Below are 21887 nucleotides of genomic sequence, written 5' to 3' on the forward strand. Positions count from 1 at the left end.
TTACTTCACTTAAGGTTCCAAACACTTCCTCCATCGATGTTTAAATGTGTATATGACTAAAATAATAATAGCTATAACCGATTAATAGTTCTGGTATTGAATATTAAGGTAGCAACGTTAAATGAACTTGTCGACTGTTTTCATACATCACTAACACCAACTGTCCAATCACTCATACTCACTATCTGCCAAAAACTCACCAAATGATTTTTTAAGGAGTTTATTGTAACAGACTTTTGGGTTAACTAACATCTTATTGAAAAACTGTCCCTATGTTATGCTGCTAACGTTTCTCTGGCGGAAACCCAAAATACCATTGATTAGATCGTCATACTGTCTCGGTGAAAACTGAACTTTTCTCATTGTGTCCACAGGTCGCAAGTTCGTCATCGCCAATGCAAGAGTGGAGAACTGCGCCATCATCTTTTGCAATGATGGGTTCTGCCACATGTGTGGTTACTCGCGTGCTGAGATCATGCAAAAGCCATGCACGTGTAACTTCCTGTACGGACCTGACACCAAGAGATTGGCCATCGCGCAGATGGCACAAGCCCTGCTGGGATCGGAGGAAAGGAAAGTGGAGATCAACCTTTACCGCAAAGACGGTAGGAAAAGAGATAAAGCTTTTGTGAGGTATTTGTGTTGATGTAGTTGAATGTGGACCTGTTCTTCGCCTGTTGAATATGGAGATGGTCCTCCTGTGTGTAGAGATGGCACAGTGCCTGTTCATGTTTGGAAAGAACATTGGCTTAACATAAACATTAGAGGTGACAGTGATGTAATCATAGAAATATGGATATATTATATAACGCTATGCACACTCAGTGTGCATAGTGTTACCACTGCGAAGTACGGATGCTCAACTAAACTAAATGTTGTTGATTCTTCTTGAGATGATGTCACAGAAACTGCTGTGATATCATCCTAAATGCCAAACTCACTGAATCTGAAACGATTGCTTATGGCAAGCCGAAATAGAGCCTGTAGAGTTGAGTAAAGCGCAGTACAAATTAGGGTTGCCCTCGACTAAAGATGTTTCTAGTCGACTAGTAGTCTTCAATTCAGGCGCTTAGTCGACTAATCGTCTCGCGTATAAGATATTTTGATTTATGAAAAAAAAGAACCTTATTATAACAGCATGCAACGTTGTGCTTCACATTAAATATAAAATACAACTGTAATAATTAACCGTTGAAATATAAATTAAATTGCAGATGTATAAACGAGCATGAGAGTCACAGCGCACCTCATGGACAGCAGAAGCTCCGGTAACGATTCTTAATGTGTGTGTGAACAAGCAGCGAGCACACACACTGAGCATTTAGTTCTAGTTTCTATCATTCATATCTGAATATAACAACCTAATAAATACTACACAGGAAATGGATACAGCGACAAATATGCTCCTCGGCAAAAATCCCTCCGCACATTATGCCCTGATCATGAAATGAAAGCTTGACATTTCTTTTTTTTTGAGCTCAGAATGATTATATATTACAGGTTTATATATGCTGATACAAAGCTAGGCTACTGCCTGACTCACTGCTGCTCTTTTCCTCCGAGTCTGAGGAAGGAACACATTCTCGGGGATAATAAAGCTCCGTATCTTTATGATGGCGTGGATACGCAGGCACCTTTTTTCCAGCGGAGTTTGCATGTCCCCTTTTGGGGCACGTCCCTTACATGCTCAGAAGGATCGCACACTTTGGATATCCTGCCCGACAAAATAACTTAAGGACCAGGCACAGCTCTGAATGAAGTCTGAGGGGGTTTCCTGCTGCCGAGTCAGCACATGCAGCGCACAGATCAACCTTTTTTTCTTTTCTTTTTTTGACTAATCGGCTAATGAAAAATTAGTCGACAAATATTTTTTTCGCTGACTAACGATTAGTCGACTAATCGGGGGCAGCCCTAGTGGAAATGCTGCATTTGAACGAAGGAAGTGGCCATCAATTTCCGTATGGAAGCTTAAGAAAATTGGAGTATATGTAATTTAACATAGGACACGATGTACTTGTTTGTCAGTTGGCCAGAGTATCTATTTTCTGTGTGTACACCCACATGCTCATGTTTATGTCTGAGCTGTTATGTGTGAGTGACATGTCAGCTGTGTATTTATTGAGTCCATGTATTTGGTCGGTCTAGAAAGTTTTAGTGCCAGATTTATTGTTTTGATGAGCATTGCATTACAGAAAATACAGTATGTTACATTGTTTCTGTTTCCAGATGGACTTCATAGAAAAACACCTTCATTTAAAAACTGCATTTGTTGTTTACTTGTGTTATCTTTGTCTAATATTTCAATTTGTTTGATGATCTGAAACATTTAAGTGTGACAAACATGCATGAACATAAGAAATCAGAAAGGGGGCAAACACTTTTGCACACCACTGTAGATAGGCTCTGGTCTGATCGAGCCCTGCCATTTTTTGAACGTTTTCTTTTTTCGAGTGACGTAGCCAGCTCCGCAAACTGAGAGTAACAACATCGACCCAACGAATCGATAACTGAATTCGTTGCCAACTATTTTAGTAATCGATTTTTATCGATTTGTCGTTGCAGCCCTAAACATGAGCCATCTTCATAGACCTGAGCCAAACGAACCTATATGGTAAGATGCACTAATTGGAAAGTAAATTGGGGAAACCCGTTGAGAATCCTCTCAAACAGCAATAGTGTGTATGTATACACAAATTCCAACTCGACCAGGTAACGATGGCTTTAATGGTGAAAAAGTCATGTCTCCCTAAGTTAGGTCCAAATAATCTGTTGGACTTTTTCAACTTGTATATAGACACCAGAGCAGCAGGAGAAGGGAAGGGACAGAGAAAGACAGAGAGAAAGGGAAATTGGAGGAGGGAGGGGCTTGAAACAATGTGAGGTGAAAAAGATGACAAGAATACGAAGAAAACCACAACTCTGTTAAGTGATGGAAAACCAATAGTAGAGATTTGGGGTAACTATGTCAGAGAATGTAACAGGGATATAATTGCCATTGTCAAAAAGCTTTTTCCCCACATAATCGAAAGGCAGTGTTGGTTGTGAGAGAAATCAAGTAAAAGAAAGACGGGGAAATGTTGAGATAGTCCCAGCTGTCTCCCCTCCAGTGATTCTTCTGAAGGGTGCTTTGTCAATTCTACTGGTCCCTCAGCACTTTCACTTTCCACTGTTTGGACAGGCGATATGGAAACATACAAACTAGCCATTATAAATGCAGAAGTACCTTATAAAAACGACCAGCCTTTATATATAATTAGAGGTGTTGTCATTTCTATCCATGCTAACCAAAGTCAACTAGCTTACAACACATAATATTATATGCTGCAACAGTATTGTGCCGGCGGTAAGTCTGCTGTGCAGAAACAGTTAGAACCAGATAGAGACCATCCTGTGATGGGATCATTCCTGTTGCGATGCCAAATAGTGGAAACAAAACTGCTGACATGCTTTTGGTTGCACATTGAGTGTTTGTTTTGCTGCCAGTCTCTTCCCCTAAGGCAGGACACAGAGTGTGTGTGTGTGTTCAAAACCCCTTTGTGAGTAAAAAACCTAATAAGACAGGAAAGGATAGAACAGAAACTAGTGCAATGATGAATAACAACAGCAAAAGCAACAAAGACTCTTACCTTTTTCAAGTGTCCCACTGATTCTCTCAAGTATCATACTGTCAGAAGCTCTGTACTTAGAAGTAAATTGAACAGTTTTGTGTTACAGCAAGGAGAATATTAATGTGGTGTTTGTACGTTTTAGACATACTAGCCTTTATAGACTACTAATAATGTCCCTGAAAATCCCCCACAATGTGTCTTTTACATACTGATAAAATTGAGTACTCTGTAAGCAAACATTATAAACGTTAAACAGTTCTCTGCAGGATGTCATGAGTGAGACGATTGAAGAGTGTTAAAGTTATCACCTGCAGCAATACGACTCGTCTCAGCTGAGAGTCCATTAGAGTACATTATATAAACACCCCTGAAATATCTTTTTCTGTGAATGGGAAGTTGTGTTTGTCATGTTGCCATGGTTTTTAGTAAAGTAGCCCTCATCATGTTGTTAAAGTGACCATCAGACACTTTGATAATTGCATGTAAAAAGGTCCTCCTCTGCTGGAAACATCTCCTTTCAGTTCTGTTTTAGGTCATCGAACTAACAAGCTAACATATAGTAATATAGTGGTCACAACTAAGGATTGTAAATAAATACAAAAATATTACAAGTATTATTTGTTATCTGTGTGTGATGGGCACATTTTCAGTCCTAGTCACTGACACTCAAACAAACAAAGACACAAACACAGAGTCTTAGGTAACCCCAGCAGGCCACCTCCAAGCCATCAGAGAGCTGCTGATCGAGCGCCGCAGACACACCTCATCCATAATGCATACATAAGGGAAACACTATGCCAACTTCTCTTGTCCCCTTTGCCTCCTTCCACCCCTGCCCCGCTCCTTCCTCCTCTTTTAAATGTAAAAAGGGAAGACAAAGAATAGCCTTTGCCTTGATCTAGAAAACCTCCATATGCAATAATTCTTACTTGAAAATGTGGGATTTTGTAGCATTAACTCATACATAAACTAGAGAACTAATGCACATACATGAACACATTGACAATACTTGCGCACACACACACACACACACACACACACACACACACACACACACACACACACACACACACACACACACACACACACACACACACACACACACACACACACACACACACAGACACACACAGTATGTGCACACAGAGGCTACATCCGAGCCCATTTATCTAGTGCCAAGGTTAGGCATGAGCCGTCACAAAGATGGATCTCCCTTCTCGCTCTCACACTCAATTGTCCGAATCCAATTGCTCACCAGCTTAATCAGTCATGCTCACCAGATAACTGCAATAGGAAACATACACTGAGCATGAAGAAGTTTTGATAGAGGTTGACCTAGTCTTTGATTCTACTTGATAGCAGAATGACACAATTATTTGGTTTTATTATTATATAGTTGATTAGAGGGAGTTTAAGAGAGGGAAACAAGTGCAAACGTGGCTATTTTTGGTTGGAAAAGGACAACAGGTATCCATGTCACAGGTACATTTTCAGCATTTTGGGCATTTTCTTCTCATGACATCCTTTGATGGAGCTGTACTATACTAGAGAAGTGTGGTATGTCGACAATGAAAGAAAGGTTGCGTGAAATCGATTCTCTCTATAGAAATGCGTATACTTGCTTTGGCTTTTGTTGTTTTCGTTACTGAAACATCAATCCAGTAAAAACAAGTATGTTCAGAAGGAAGTAGAAAAAATTCACAATGCTAGAAAATAGCCTTTGATGTTTTACTTGTTGCAGACAATCTAATTTGATGCTGATGTGCAAGGATTATAAATAATTTCACGTGGGTGATAAATCATTCATGTTTGTCAGACTGCCAGACAAAGCTCAGGATCGATATATGGAGCCTTTTAGCCAAAATGCCACAATACAATTGTTGAATGAAGCCTACTTTCTAATTGTCAGGACATCATGCCTTTTCATTGCAGGAAGCAAGCTGCACTCTGAAAACCCATTCTCATTTCCTATGTGGTACTTGACATCTAACCCTTGGTTGAAAGGGGCTATGTAATTGCGGTGATAAACCCGGGAGGAGAGTTTCAACTTAATTTGAAGTAGATGATGATTAGATCAGTGACAAAGTTTCACTCCCAACCCCCGGAGCTAGAGCTTCATCAGGAGAGCAAGGTTACGTTTACATTGGTCAGAATTGTAACACAGACAAACATTATATATAAAATCAGCCCACATGTAGTTGTGTGTTTGCAACTCTTACAAGAGCATTTCCTCAACAGCTGTGCGCTAATTTCTACATAAAGTTCTTGTAACAATTCAACTGTTGCATAGGCATAACAACACAAACAAACGGACTAGCAGTTTTCTGCTACCTTTAAAGTCTGAAGGAAAGCTCTGGAAAATGTCCACCCCATTACTAGACATTAGCAGCAGTTTTTACAGCCTATGTACCCAATGCCTGTACCTGATAACACCTCAGGCTTTATAAAAACCCTCTCTTGAGTGTGTGTGGGTCTTGAGGACAAGCATGTGTCTATCAGAGAATATGAGTGTCCTAACAGCGTTGGGCTGTGATAATGCCATGAGCCCAGAGGAGCAGGCTGTCCTGTGCGACAGGGGGGACTCTTGATTGCCTAGCAGCGGTAGCTAAGCAAAGCACTTAGAGACCTGCAGTTCTCTGGAGAGGTTAGCACTCGATGCCAATGACTGCTGTGGATGATCCCGCCTCCAGTTAGGAGCATATAATACGAACACACAAACACAACTAATGCTTTCCGCTGTCGCCCACACAACAACAAGTTGCATTAGAGTTTGAAACTAAAGGGAGATGCATCCATTTTCTCTTTTTTTTTTGTTTCAGCACAAATGAACAAGATAATGACATGAACCTGAACTTTGGTACATGGTGTAACAGGATAGAGGACAGGGCGGATAAGGTAGAGATAGAGAGAGGAAGTTTAATTCGGGGAACAGCAGTAACAGTACATAAGATGCATCTCCAATACAAATTCTGGTCAAGGGACTGTGTGTTAAGTAACAGAATAAGATCACAAAACACCACATCAAGGAGCATCATGATCAAATTACAAACTTAAATTCTCTTTTTTTGGAGTCTGTGTACTGAGCTCACAGTGTGGGTACTATGTAAGTACAGTATTTGCCTCCTTTTTTTGATGAGGCCCGAATAATGAATCATGACACACTGTAGTGCGATATCGCTGCATTCTGTCCGCCTCATTACTCACACAATGTGCTGTACTCGACTGCTCTGCACACTCGCAGAAACATTCAAACATCCTTTTACACATCGGGAAGGGCCAAAGACTCTAATGCTTCGTGGTTGTGGTTGTGTGTGTATCTTGGAGTGCAATAATAGTAGGATATTTTATTCGACTCAATTGAGGCTGAAGAACCATATTTTATTCAGCTGAAGCAGTCAATTTAATCATGCTTTCCAAAGTTGCTTATTGAGATTTACTGGTATTATCTTTGTGATGGGAATCAGCAGACACAAATCTCTCAAATTCAACAATGTTCTTGTCGCAAGCTGGGCAATTAAATACATTTAAATAAATACTTATTTGTTAGAACCAAGCATGCCCCTGGCCCTTTAATGATACGGTTGGATACTGAGTGAATAGCCTTTGGTGTGCTTAAAGTCAGTATTAACGAATCACAGCAATCACTTCCTATTCCCCGTTGATACAATGATGATTTATCAAACCAGAGCTGTGATATGAGAAATCTTGCCAAGCTTACCTGGTTTAGTGTTATAAAGTCAACCGTAGTTTGTTTCACTGAACACTGAGCAGTGTACCAAACACATCATACTATGCGTTCTCCGTACGTCCTTGCAAGAGTAATTCCAAGTTCAATCTCAATTGTTCTCACGTAGTCCCTAGAAAGCATTAGCAGTTTAATGGGATGGGCGTTTGACGATGGATGCAAATACATTTTACATCTTAAAGGCTGGCCTACTGTGGTCTTATATTTTGCACATGCACACTTTAAAGCTTCAAGGATAGCATTCCTGCAGTGGGAGGCCTTCAAGTTGCATTGTATCTCTGCAAGCTCTCTAAATGATTATCTTACAAATGGTTATCTCAAAATGTGTGGACAGTTTTAGTCCATTACCCAGACTCTTAAATTCTCTCATGTATTTCTCTCTCTGTGTGATGCTACATTCCATCAGCATGCACATTGCCACCAACTCCCCTGTTATAACTTTGTGTGTGACTTGTTTTTTTGTCTTTGTGCCAGTTCAGAAGTTTGTTTAACACCACCACATATTTTACTCATGGAGGAAGTCAGAGTTTGCAGTAGTTACATTTACTAGAGCAATTACTTTAACCAATATGTTTATACGTTGCTTCGGACACATTTTAAGCAGAGCACCAAAATGGTTTACCACTTGAGTCAGATTTAATTCGGACCCATGACCTTTGGGTCCACATGAAGACTTGTGTGGGTTTTTTTCCCTCTAAGGTTATGGTGCAAATGTTCGAACACTTGAAGTCTCTTGTTAAGTAATTGTAGATACAAATCTGTATCTAGTGTGCGCAGTGGTCTTGCTTTGGTGTGTTTTCCTAAATATTTTATGTGTGGGGTGGAATTGTGAGTCTGTGTGAGTGTGTTTGTGTGTGTGTTGTTCCTACAATTAGAAAACATTAATCTTGATGGCATATTGATTTACCAAGAAGGGAGAGCTTATAGACACTGGGGCTCAGGTCATTACTCGATGTTCAATTAGTCAACAACCAGCAAAGACCCCCAGTCTAACAAATACACATGCAGCTGGAAATGTAAACTACATGAAGACATGTGTACACTCGCATGTAACTGCAAAACTCTTTCCTATACCTTGTGAGTCCTTGTTTGTCAGAGCAGTGTCCGCCCATCAGGGGTATAAACAGTATGCACACACTGAACATTTAGTTCATTTATTCTCTCAACACCATATAACAAAACTTACATTATCACACACACAACAAGATTCAAGAAGCTTTATTTATCCCGCGGGAAATTGCTGTGCAACAGTAGCAGGGCAAAGTGGTAAAGTAATACAAATTGAAAGGTAAAAAGATTTTTTAAATCAAAAATGTATCCAGCATCCATGTCTCTCGTCCTTTCTCCTTTCCCTGTTCTACTGATTTCTATTCAAGATTTGTATAGACATGACTGGGCTACTGGGTGCTGCGTGTGTGTCATCAGTACGGAGGTTCAAAGGAACTCTTCTTGCACTTTAATTATTATTCTGTTTCTTGCCACACCAGGCTGATCTGAATATTCAGATTGCATGTGTACATTATGTAAATGTTCCTGTCTCTCCCTCTCTAAAGTGTGTGTGTGTGTGTGTGTGTGTGTGTGTGTGTGTGTGTGTGTGTGTGTGTGTGTGTGTGTGTGTGTGTGTGTGTGTGTGTGTGTGTGTGTGTGTGTGTGTGTGTGTGTGTGTGTGTGTGTGTGTGTGTGTGTGTGTGTGTGTGTGTGTGTGTGTGTGTGTGTGTGTGTGTGTGTGTGCGACAAAGGGACAGGGACTGTTGTGGAAAGTCTCAGTGGAAAGTGTGTTTATGTATGTGGAAACCTCCACTGTAATATGAATACGGGTATCCTGTCCACTTGCGCCTATGCCTCACTGCTCTCGCTCTCTGGCTCTTTCTGATGAAGGGGATCCTTTTTCTGACATTGGGATTTTAAGATAACACATTGGACTACAATCCAGATCTCATTCTGACATTCTCATGCAAAATCGAAAAGGATTCATTAACTCTGCTGTCTGGCCCTGAATAAAAAGAAGCTAAGAGAGAGGACGGATACGGTGTGTAATCCAGTGTGGAGGCTCTTCTATAAAAGCTCCCAGAACAGGCGGTCAGGAGGCCTGCGGTGGACGATCCTCTGGGCGTTTGTGTGAAAAATAAATCCCACCGTGTCCAAGGGTCCATTCTGCACTTAAACAACAACACAAAAAGACACTGTTGCCTGGACTGTCACAGCCTGAAACCTCTTTTTCATGTTTTGAAAAACTTGTTTTTAGACTGTAGGGAGGTTTTTAGAGACTGCTTTTATTTTTTGTGCTGGCTTACAATTAAAAAAATCAAGGAAAGTGGCAACTTGTGCAAATGTTTTTATCTTTGATAAAAGCAAGAGTGAGGTTAGATTTTAGATTTCACATATTGACAAAATGGGATAAGATGCAGGAGCTTTGAGCAAATATGGTCCCAAAATTGCATAAGCCTTACCTATTTGTGATTGAAGCTAATTAAGGCTCATTTTATTACATTTTCAAAGCATCTACTCAAATACTAATTCTATCACTCAAGGTAGCTGACTGGCAAAATTAAAATGTATGACAAATGTGAAAATTATCGGAAAAAACTAATTATCATATTTTATTAAGTATTACACCGTGTCTCCTCCAGTTGCTCAGTTAGGAATGCACTTAATAAACGTGTGGACGAGTGGAGTCTACATTTTGGATAAAACTCCAACAAGACTGGAGTGTTTTCTCACCATAACAACTAATAAGTGCCACTTTTGTAACTTGTAAAATCATCATCAAACTTTTCAAAGTGTGCTCTTACCTCACCCTATTCAATGGTTTTAGTGTAGTCAGTGGCACCTATCCATTCCTGTAACAATTGGCTTTACCCGTTGAATACTTAACACCGGAGGTGGGACCAAGTCACTGTTTGGTAAGTCACAAGTCAGTCCCTGGTCTTAGCAGTCAAGTCCAAGTCAAGTCCAAAGTAAAGACAGAGAAGGGCAAGTCGAGTCCAAGTCGAGTGCAAGTCCCGAACAAGTCATCATGTACTCTTCAATTAATATTGCAATTATTAGACTATCGATCATCATTTTAACACATCAATCTAATCTACAGTCTAATTTTATAAATACACATTCAAATATGGTCAATGTTTCTGTATTGAAATCTTTTACAATATACACATGCGCCCTAAGACCTTCAAAGTATCTCAGAGAAGAAGTGAGAGTGAATATTGGGTTTGAATTGTATTAGCACGGAAGGCACCAATGTGACCATAAAGTTAGTAAAGCACCTTGACCAGTGAGGCATATGAGCTGAGTGGATGTCTGAAAGCAGTGCTTGTGCATGCCAGTTACAGTACGTAAACAATTTCCTTCAATTACAATGAGACTTATTATTTCAATAAACACTGTTTAATCTGCATTACAAAACTACATTACAAAAACAGCAGAGTTGAAAGAAAAATAGGGGAAGTTATTTTACGGGTCACATCACAGTAATGTGGCAATGAGAAGGTTGTTTTTTTCTCAGGTGTTGCCTCTGTAAGTGTGTGTCTGTGAAAATAAGAAGATGTCTGATGAACTTAAGATGAATAGCATTTGTAAAGTCAACTTTGACAATAGTGTGTTCGACATCTGTGCACAACTAAAACATCTGTGCAACAGAAATCAGTACAGTTGAGAGAAAAATACGGGTACATGCAAACAGGACGGACAGCTCTCGACTAGGCTTTCCTTCCGCGCCATGAGTAAAGTCTCGAGTTAATAGTATTGAAGTCCAAGTCGAGTCGCAAGTCATGCCGAATTTGATCAAGTCAAGTCTGAAGTCATTAAAATCATGACTCGAGTCCAAGTCATGTGACTCAAGTCCACATGTCTGCTTAACACTGTATAATGGTTGGCAGGAGACTGCATACAATGACCTGTGTAAACTGCTTCAGGCTTTGCTTTAGCAACTGTTCCAGAAAATCTGAGCAGATTTATCGGTCCTGCCATGGTGGCAGCTGGACTCACCTAAAACAGCACTTATGAAGGCTGATAGACATACAGAGCCCTTTTATAGACAGTAATAAGCCAAATAGATAGAGCGGGTCGATTCTTATAGCTTTATTACTTCATTTGCCTTCATGGCACCAGTCCATCAGGGCCTGTCAATCAACCAGACAGAGAACCTGAGTATCCTTCAGATGTGTTTCATTCTGCTCCACACTGCAAACACACAAAAAGCCTGACTTTGTGTAACTTTTGCTTCTCTATTAAATGGCATTGGTCATGTTACGAATGCAAAATAGAGTTCTATGTTACTGAGGCCTTGCATTGCCTTTCATTTCTGGTTTGTACTTGGTCATATATGTGTATAGAGTGTGCGTTATTTTAGTTTTTATGCACAGAGACACTTTTGTTTGCACTTATACATTATGTTAATGTGTTCGTGTGCATATACAGCTATATGGAGGTTCTTTGAGCGTTTAAAGAATAAATAAGTACTTTAGCACTGAACTATATCAAAGATGTTTCACCGACATTGCTACACATCAGTGATCTTCGGCTGAGGAAGTGGCTTGGTGTGTATGTGTGTGGCTAAACAAATGCTTATCCAGACATTTTGACTGCATGCCTACATCTCTACGTCATTGTTTATTTGAGGCTACCTTGATTAGTGTGTATGTGTGTCGTGGCCAAACCACTGGCTGATACAAAGCAGAGCTCTGACTCACAGGCCAAGGATTCCCCTCTGCCTCTCTTCCTCTATTTTTCTGTCTCTATTGCATTGTCACCCTCATGGTTACACAAACACTCAAAAGTGAGATGAACATACTCTGCTCTGTGTCTGCAGACCCTCGTTGTTCTTACTTTGCTGTGTAGCATCTCTCTGAAAGGGTTGTAACATCAGCACTAGCCTATGTATTGATTCATGTAACCAACGATAGAAGAACTGAATATCTTTGGAACATAATGGACTGATTGACCTTACAGTACAAGTACGGAATTCAGAATGTCAGCTTTGTCGTTTTTCATTCTCTAAAAGGTTTTGAAGATCATTTCGTCGGTGGATTTATTTGGGTGTACCACAAATGTTCTTTCTGCAAAAGCCAAACATACCTTATGAGTTTAATAATTCTATCAAGTCAGAAAATATTAAATATATTGGAAATAAGCTACTTTGTAATATCTAAATTCTAAAAAAAACATTCAATGGATTTTGTCTCGGACTCATACTTGTATCTATACGTTATATTTGTCTTATTATACTGCAGATAATATTTGTACATTTTTACGTTTGTTAATCAGATAATGAACTGTCATTATCTTTTATATTTCCTTGGTTATGCGATAGCAACAAGAAGAGCCCCTGCTGCTTAGAGAGTACCAGACAATGCAGCTCGTATGTGATGCCGAAGAAGCAAACGGCATGGCTTAGACTTACCTTCCAGTCCCCATGCCTTTTACTCTAAGTGTAAAATCGAATGTCTCACAAAAGTAGCATTCATCTGCAGCACTTCATTTATCTTTCGCCATTATCCTTCATATTGAATGCTAACGCATTAAAGATTCTCTCGCTCCCTCTCCCATTGTTTCACCGGAGAGCACTAATGTTGTTTGTTGCTACATAGAGAATATGTCCATTAGTATTTTTGGCCTGGCTTATTTGCTGGCGTATTAGTTTAATTTTAATTAGAATTACTGCAGACCATCATTCCCCAGCGGTACAGCCTTAGGAAATGAAACACTATCTTGGCACTGTTACTTATTCCCTCTTTCTTTTTGGTCCAGCCCTATCAGAACAGTGCCTAGCCTTGTTTCCCCTCATCTCTCTTTCACTCTCTCCCTGGCAGTCTTGTATTTGTGAAGGCTTGTTCATTCACAGACAGTATGTGTGCATTGCCTCATTTGGACACAAAAAAATCTAAACTTTTTCTCTTTTATAGAAATGGATACAATGTAACTATGGCAACTTCTCAGGCACATTGTCCCACTTCTTCCGTTTCTCTTTTCCATTCTTCTCCTGCTTCCTATCTGCTTTCTGTTAACTTTATTTTATTCCTGTCTCTTTGCTCCGTTTTCTTGTCATATACCTTTATGGCCTCTTTTTGCTCTCATAAAACCAGTTTTTCCCTCTCTCCATTTTATTTTCCAAGAAAGGAATTCATCTTCATACTTCTGGGTGTGCTTATAGTGAAAGAAAGTCAGGTATATACAGCATCGACCCAGCCATCTGTTATGTCCAACAGCATTAAAAGCAGCTAGCGTAAAACAACTCCTGTCTCCGGTATAGACCTCCAGGACAAGCAGCAAAATATCCCTGTACCTTTTCAAATAAATATAGCGATCTCTAAAGCACTGGGTGAGTCGGGTTAATTACACAAATATGATATGTTACTAAATTCCAAGTCTTCTTTTTTATTTACATTTTTTAAATGATCCTCTCACATGGGCACCTCATCCTTTCCCACTTGTCAGGACACTTTTAAATGATGCTGTGTGTCTTTTTCTTAGTCGTTAGAAAATGTTTTGTACCTCCAGGCAAATAATCATAATAATAATAATAATAATGATAATAATAATAATTTCAATTTGTATAGCACCTTTCTAGGTACCCAAGGCCAATATACAGAAAACAAATAAACAAACAAGAAAGTAGGGCAAATAATAGAATAGAAAAATAATGGCAGTTGCGGTAGAAGAACGGGGGACTAAGTTGAGTTAGTTGTCAAAGGCTATGGTGAAGAGGTGAATTTTTAGTGAGGATTTGAAGATGTCCAGGGAGGCAGCATTGCGGATCTCTGCAGGAAGAGGATTCCAGAGGTTGGGGGCCGCAACACTAAACGCCCTGTCACCAACGGTTCGGAGGCGAATGCAACAACCTAAACCTAAAAACAACCTGCAGTACTCGCACTCTTCACCCCAGGAGCTCTTCAAAACCATTGTTCAATGGCACCTCTATTACACATGCTGCTAGTAAACGTTGCTATTGGTGATTTGTAAAAGTGTTTTGGAGCTATTAAAAAAAATAATAAGAAGAAATTGTCCCCTGTGAATTTTCCATATTTAAATGGCAATTAGAGTAGAACAGGGATTGTTTAAAATTCATTTACACTTTTGTCTGTGCTGGATATCAGCAGTCATCTATTTTATTCACACTACTTATTTGGCAAATTAAAATACCTGAGGCCTTGGCTTTGTCAAATGTATTTCAAACCAGCATTGAGAAAGACTTGTTTTTGAATGTGTGTGAAAACAGGAGGGGCAGTGGGGGTCAGGTTTAAATCATATCAAAAAAAGAAGTGTCTGTTCAAAGGGGGCTTTGAACATTCACGTTTGAAGATTTCAAAGTTTATGCTGACCGTGGAGCATCAACGCTGTTCCCTCTGAAGTTCTGAAGGTGTTTTTTAGATGAACCTGCTTCATCAGTTTTACCTTTATCAAGGAATATCAGAAGTCTGGAGTGATAAAATATAAATGTTAGCCGGCTTTAGTCTATGAGAATACTGCAAAGGGAAAACATTGCTGTATCATTTAAAGCTCCCCTATTATGCATAAAAATGTGTCGCCGGTGTGTAAGGAGACTCACAAAGTGTCAGAAAATACAACCCTCTCTCTTTTCCTCCTTACCCACATCTCTAAAAACGGGGGTACAAACGAGCTGTTCTAGATCTGCTGCCGATATGACATCATATCGGAAATGGGCTGGCTTTACATTGAACTCCTGGGAACGTCCCGCCCACGTCATATGTCTCAACTTATCGTCCACAATATACAGTCGCGAGCTGAATCCTCTCCGCAGCACCTCTGTGTGTTCAGCAGGATGTCTTCATTATACTCTGCCGGGCCAAAAAAAAGGTCACACACTGTAATATTCGTTGGGCCGCCTTTAGCTTTGATTACGGCACGCATTCGCTGTGGCATTGTTTCCACAAGCTTCTGCAATGTCACAACATTTATTTCTGTCTGCATTAATTTTTTGCCAATATCTTGCATTGATGACGGGAGACTCGGACCACTCTTTCACAATTTGAGCCCAATGGATCCTGGCATTGTGATCTTGGAACATGCCCGTGCCATCATAGAAGAAAAAATCCATTGATGGAATAACCTGGTCATTCAGTATATTCAGGTAGTCAGCTGACCTCATTCTTTGGGCACATACTGTGCTGAACCTAGACCAGACCAACTGCAGCAACCCCAGATCATAGCAATGCCCCCCACAGGCTTGTGACCTTTTTTTTGGCCGGGCAGTGTATATAATACATATAATGTCACTGTTCTAGTGGTAAATACTGAGAAGTGTTTCAGGAATAATGCTCGATGTGGTTTGGAACATAATATGGTGTTTAATCACGGCAGTGTTTAGCTGAGTTTCTCCGTTAGAAACTTCTCTCTTCAGACAGAGAGATCATGACGCTCCAAAGGGGCGTGGCCAGCTCCAGCTCAGCTCAAATTTAAAACGACAGTCACAGAATCAGCACTTTCGAAAACGGGGCTGAAACAGGGACAGCGGAGATGCTAAAATGCATAGTCTGTTTGGTATGTTGAGCAAAACACGTCAGAAATATGTTTTTTTATATATATTTGAGTCCTATAATATATGCCATAAAAGAGCATAATAGGAGACCTTTAAAAAAATACTCTCTATAGCCATCAGATCATTTGGAATATGCTGCCAGTAAACAATACCTTATGTTGTTGGCTGGTGTTGCTCTGAACCCCTTTGAGAGCCAGAGCCTTATGTTGGAAAGTTGATGAATGGTGTTGACATATAATTGTGAAAGTCTGTTAGTGGGATGTTTAATAACCCAGCACGACTAATGATGTTGAACCCGCTGGTATTATCGTGCTTCAGCAAACTCAATTTTGTGTGTGTTTTTGAGTATTTGGGTGCATGTGTTTGTCTGTGTGAAACATTATATGTTTGTACCCGTCTTTTTGTTTGTGCTTGTGTGTGTAAGACCAGGTGCATAGTCTGTGCATGTGTGTATGTCATGGGTTATTTGCCTTCCATGTCGTCCTGTTTGTGTGTGCATATTAAGTCATTTGTATGTTTCTGTGTATACATTAGCAGCTCCATTTCATTTTTATCAGCTCAAATGGCCATTTTTGAATGCATCTCTTCGTCGAATTGACAGTATTACTCACCCAGTGTGGTTCCCGCAATACACTGTCAAATATTAGGTTGGGAAGATACTGGGAAAGCACAAAACCGAAACAAAAACAGCTGTCGCTCATGATAAGAAGGGGACTACTTCATCCACCCTTGCTTAGTCTTTGAATACCAAGCCAATCACGTTTAATGTTGTTGCTGTGCTATTTATGTGAGCACTTAAGAGGCAGAGGAAGGATAAATAGTACTTGAACAGACCCAGGTTATTGGGTAGTAGGTCTTTTCAAAGGCTATTAAGACTTAATGTGCTATGCAGCATAGAAAAAAGAAAAAGCAGTGTTGAAAAAAAATAGTTTCATACATTTAATATTTGTTGTACAAAATGTGATATCAATACAATACAATATATGTTTACACACCCTGGCATTATTACACTGCACTACCACAATGAGTTTATCAAGTTGACTTCTCGTTCAAATATATCATATCCATTTGTCTTTTGAATTAACATATTCAAATGAAAGGGGAGATACGGTGGAAAGCTATCATTCATAACTTGTCACCAAAGCAGCTAGTGAATTGAACATATGCTACGGATTGCAAGCTAATGAGGCAGACGAGTCACATGACCTGACATGCCTTGCAATTGAATCAACAACCTATTTAACCTATGGAGCAAACCTAAATAAAAAACAATGCTGTGCCTAATTCTCAATACAATGAAATGACCTATGCTATCACCACCATGATGCTTTGTATTACCATTAACATGAACCAAATCATTGCTAATGCTATTACTGGTGCTTCCAAAAACTGTTATCATCTCCATCATTAAGCAAGAAGTCTGAATGGTCCTCTCAAGAAGCCTTAGCTGCATCACTAATAGATAAGTAAAACTGAAATTGTGGGTGTCAGCTTCCCCATTGATTTCGAGGGAATTTTACCTAGATAGATAGATAGAATAGAATCGGAGGATGAAACCCTCTTTATTAGTCACATACATGCACACAGCAGAGCACACACAGTGAAATTGGTCCTCTGCATTTAACCCATCCTAGTATTAGGAGCAGTGGGCAGCTATCGTGCAGCGCCCGGGGAGCAATGGGGAGGGGTGATTGGAGGTGTCCGGTGCCTTGGTCAAGCGTACCACAGCAGGGCCTAGGAGGTGAACTGGGACCTCTCCAAGTAGCAGTCCACTTTCCATATTTCAAGCCTGTTTGGGGACTGGAGTACCTGCATTCAAAACCACTTATTCTTAATCAGGGGACACTCGCACTGCCATGCTCTCATCTGATTCCATGTCAGGGAGATAAACCCTGGTTTCAGGTGAATCCCTACTGATCGTCAGCTCACCAGCTGTCTTCAGATCCACAGATAACCCTTAATGCCAGGTGAAACCCTAGCTCTGCTTCCTTTTACATCTCTGGCCCCATCACAGTGACCACACATTGGAACTGTGGCTAGCCTGGGGCCCCGTCCACATGCATTATTCACCACAGACATCAAAGTGCGGTTAAGCCATGGCCCCTGCATCTTATGGCTCATATTAAAAAGAGGCTAGGGAGAACCTCCCACTCCGTAGTTTTTTATTACGACTGCAGTGTCGCAGAAACAGGAGAGAGGGATCTTGGGGGTTACATTTTCAAGTAATAGTAACTAAAACTCTGACACTCATGCTATCCATCTTTCATAGGTCAGGAATTAAAAAATTACTTTGTGTGATTTTCCTCATCTACCATCATCCACTTTGACTTCACTTGTGTTATTACTCACACACACACACACACACACACACACACACACACACACACACACACACACACACACACACACACACACACATACACACACACACACACACAGAGGCATTAATCCAGCTGGTGTCAGACATTGACACCGGCTTGAATGAATTCACCCGGTCATGAACCTTGGCTGGCTGTAGGGCAATTACTTCAACATATCTGATCAGTATAACAAAATAAAAAAATGTCTGGAGTCTCTACGTGTGTGTCTTTCTCTTGATTGTTATTTTTTGCGCCAACTTGGAACCAATTCACACTTGGCTGGTGTTTTGCAAAAGACCCAATGAACTGATGAGTGCAGGCTTTGAGCTCTACTGGGCCATATTTATTAGCAGTGCGTTATATACTGTATGTGTATTGCTCTCCATTACTTGCTACAATACACAATACAGCAGTGTCGCCTCTGAAGTTGTTTTAGTGAGTTGTTATTGGGAAAGCTGCAGCAATTCCAAAGAGGCCAATTAAATGGCTCTTTTTTAACAGGCACATCTTTAAATGGAAACTGCACTAGTGAGTTGAATTCACCATCTGTAAACACGATTGGCGAGTGTCTATTCAACCAACATGTTTTTATTTGCAAATGTTTGTTTCTATGGTCTGCCTACAAAGGGGCAGAGGGTTAAAGTCACTCTTTGTTCTAACTGTGTGTTAGGCAAGACTTTTAAATGCACTCTGCCATGTTACAAGTGTGAATGTATTTTCTGATTATCATAAACTCAACAAGTAATTTATGCTTATAGCTGCCACCACTTTCAACACAAAGTCATACAGACTGGCACATTCTGTCACTGCAGGATAGAACAGGAATTATGGTTCAATCACATTGGACAAGGACTGCATTTTCATGGCACCATTACATATAAAGTCAATGCAAAGATGTGAATCGACACGCTTGGTGTTTTTCAGACAGACCTGACAAAGTATTAATTCAGGCTTTTTACTAATTGTTGTTGTTGTTATGTAGTCATTGTTATTTCAATGTCATGCTGTCAGTGTAAGCAAGGCTGTGCCGGTCTTTTGTGTCCTGACTATATACCGTTAAGTACTTCAGCTTGCGTCAAATCTCCTTAATTGCCTTGCTGTCCTTTACCTCAATCACACTTAGTCTTCCCCACATGAAACTTTTTTTTCCCTTGCTTTTTTTATTCCAAATACTTTTTTAATTCTGAAGGTTTAGGGAAGGACTAACGAGCCATCAATTGGAAGAGATATATATTTAATATTTGTACTTTCTTTGTGAAATTTTGACAATTTAGAAAAAGTTGTATGTCAAATGGGGTGTGGTAACTTTCAAGTCCCCCTAAGACTCCTGTACTTTCAGGGTGGTCACGCAACACAACTCCTGTCAATGAACAGTCCCCCAAGCACCAGGAAAAAAAGGAGTTAGAGGAGCTCAAAGTTGTCTGAGGCTCGCCCCCTGTGGTTGATCTAAATGTCAAGAGGAGAGGCATGTGAAACAAAAACTTCCTCTAATCTTAATGAAGGTGATAAAACAAAGACTAAGAGGAAAAGGGATTTAATTACAGTCAGAGACAAGAAGGATATTTTTTTGGAATACAAATATAGTGGATAGGGGGCTAAATGAAGAGCATACGTAATCTGTAGAGATCAAAGGGAGAAGGAAGGAGAAGAGTAATAGGAGAAAGAAATTGATCCAAAAAGGTTGATTGAAAGATTTGGTAATGCCAGATGGGAAGGTGGGGAAAAGCACACGATATTAAGATAACACATTATAATGCCAGTAACACCGGTCAGAGTTAAACTCCAGCCCTCTGTTGTTTCTCTGCTTCCTCCTCACCCACCCACCAGCCTAACAAGTGATGGCCATGGTTTTTCCTAATTGCCCCCAACCGAGCTCCCTGCCAAACTGTAGTATGTCTCACCATTACACAAGGCTGCCGTTCCCCATCCATTTTTAATCCTGTACGCCCCCTCTTTTCCTCTGCTCTTGTCTTCATTCAAATCCACCCCCTCTATTTCTCTATTCAACCCCCTTCTCTTTTTTGTCTCTTATTTGACCACTTCCCTTGATTTCCTTTGCTTTGCTCTTATTGCTTTCCACAACTGAGGTTAATAGTTTTGTTGTCTTTTCTAGGTTTATTTTTCCTGACAATTTGTCACAATTGTACTCCAGGAATCTAGTCAGTCCTTTTTTTATTTTGTAAATGAACTATATCCACATCGGTTTGGACATGCTTATGATCAGTCTTCAGAAAACACAGTAAAATATATATTATATTGTTACATTTCAGATTGGATATTTGCCTCATACAAAACATACAGATAATTAATAGGATTTAAAGATGACAGTGGGGAATACATCTGATGAGGGTCCATCTGCTCTCACACATCTCTAAATGGAGGGGCACTCCTATCACTGTGACAACCTCACCTGTCTGCGGGATGGAGATAATGGTCGCCTCGGAGACAGATCCTATAAATCATCTCCACTGTTATGAGTTCACCCCAAGCAGCCATTAATCAGGCTCCCTGGTCAACCACTGGTTACAAAACACACAGACAAATCCTTCTGGAAAATGAAGTATGGCTAAGAGGGAGAGAGTGTCATGTTCATCATAAAGAAAGGTGCAACCGACATAGTAAAGACTAAATGATTATAGGCTGGCATATAACGCAACAGAACGAGTGATGTGGAGTTATTGTCAATTGTTGGACTCATTGTAATTATTCAACAGTGTAAGTGTCTGTGTTTGTTGAGTAACAAAATGAAAATATATAATTATAATGCAACTATAATGTAACCCTATTCTTTTGAATCTCAATGCACATTTAAAAAAAACTGCAATAAAATTGACAAACCGTGACATTTTTATAGCGTTTAATCCCTATGGCATCTGTTGATGCAACAAAGGTGAGCCACCTTTTGAATATAACATCAGCACCGATGCTTACCCTCCCTGTCCCTCTGAGAGCTGTGTCCAACACCTGTGTCTCAACCCCGCGATGATATATGGACCCGGATAGCCTATCTGATCAATGAGCCTGTAGAGTCAAAAAAAAAAACACAGGGAGAGTGGGCCAGCAGCAGTTTGTGAAGGTCTGTGTGCTGAATAGAATCTGAAAGCATAACACTGGCTATGATCTAATGTTGATTGTGCTCCGAACCATCAAAGTTTCATTTAACTGAGGCTGATACATAATGTGAGGATGCTTGTTATCTGTTGAATAGAAATGTTTAGGGTGATGAAGGATGTATTGCGTCCTATCTGAGGTAACGACATCCACACAGTGTACACTAAACATAATTTATGCAGACATTTTCTATACTAAAACAGGTAATTAGATATTATTTATTCATTACGGGCTGTTCGTGCTGCTCCTGTCAGTGCACAAGCGCATTGTCTGTATGACCCGTCCCCATAGTGGAGTGTCTCTGTGTGTGTATTTTGGGAAAAGCTAGGTGTAACTGTATATCACTTCAGTCACTTCTTAAGTCATTTTTTTAGTCCCTCTCTTTCTCTATAAAGTGTTCCAGACCACTGCCTCTACCCCCCACTGCCTCTAATTAGGTAGTTCTGTCTTACAGCTGCTGCAACACACACACACACACACACACACACACACACACACACACACACACACACACACACACACACACACACACACACACACACACACACACACACACACACACACAC

At 40.1% G+C, this 21887-nt stretch overlaps 1 protein-coding gene across 1 annotated transcript in view; it reads left to right on the plus strand.

Annotated features, from left to right (window-relative positions):
- The window catches only part of kcnh2b (potassium voltage-gated channel, subfamily H (eag-related), member 2b), a 206982-nt gene that overhangs the window by 19354 nt on the left and 165741 nt on the right, over nucleotides 1–21887 (plus strand). Inside the window, exon 2 of the mRNA XM_063912531.1 lies at nucleotides 375–605. Within this exon, the coding sequence (XP_063768601.1) occupies nucleotides 375–605 (231 nt within the window). The remainder of the gene's footprint in view (nucleotides 1–374; nucleotides 606–21887) is intronic.

The sequence above is a fragment of the Eleginops maclovinus genome, chromosome 21, assembly GCF_036324505.1.
Source record: "Eleginops maclovinus isolate JMC-PN-2008 ecotype Puerto Natales chromosome 21, JC_Emac_rtc_rv5, whole genome shotgun sequence".
NCBI classification, from domain to species: Eukaryota; Metazoa; Chordata; class Actinopteri; order Perciformes; family Eleginopidae; genus Eleginops; species Eleginops maclovinus.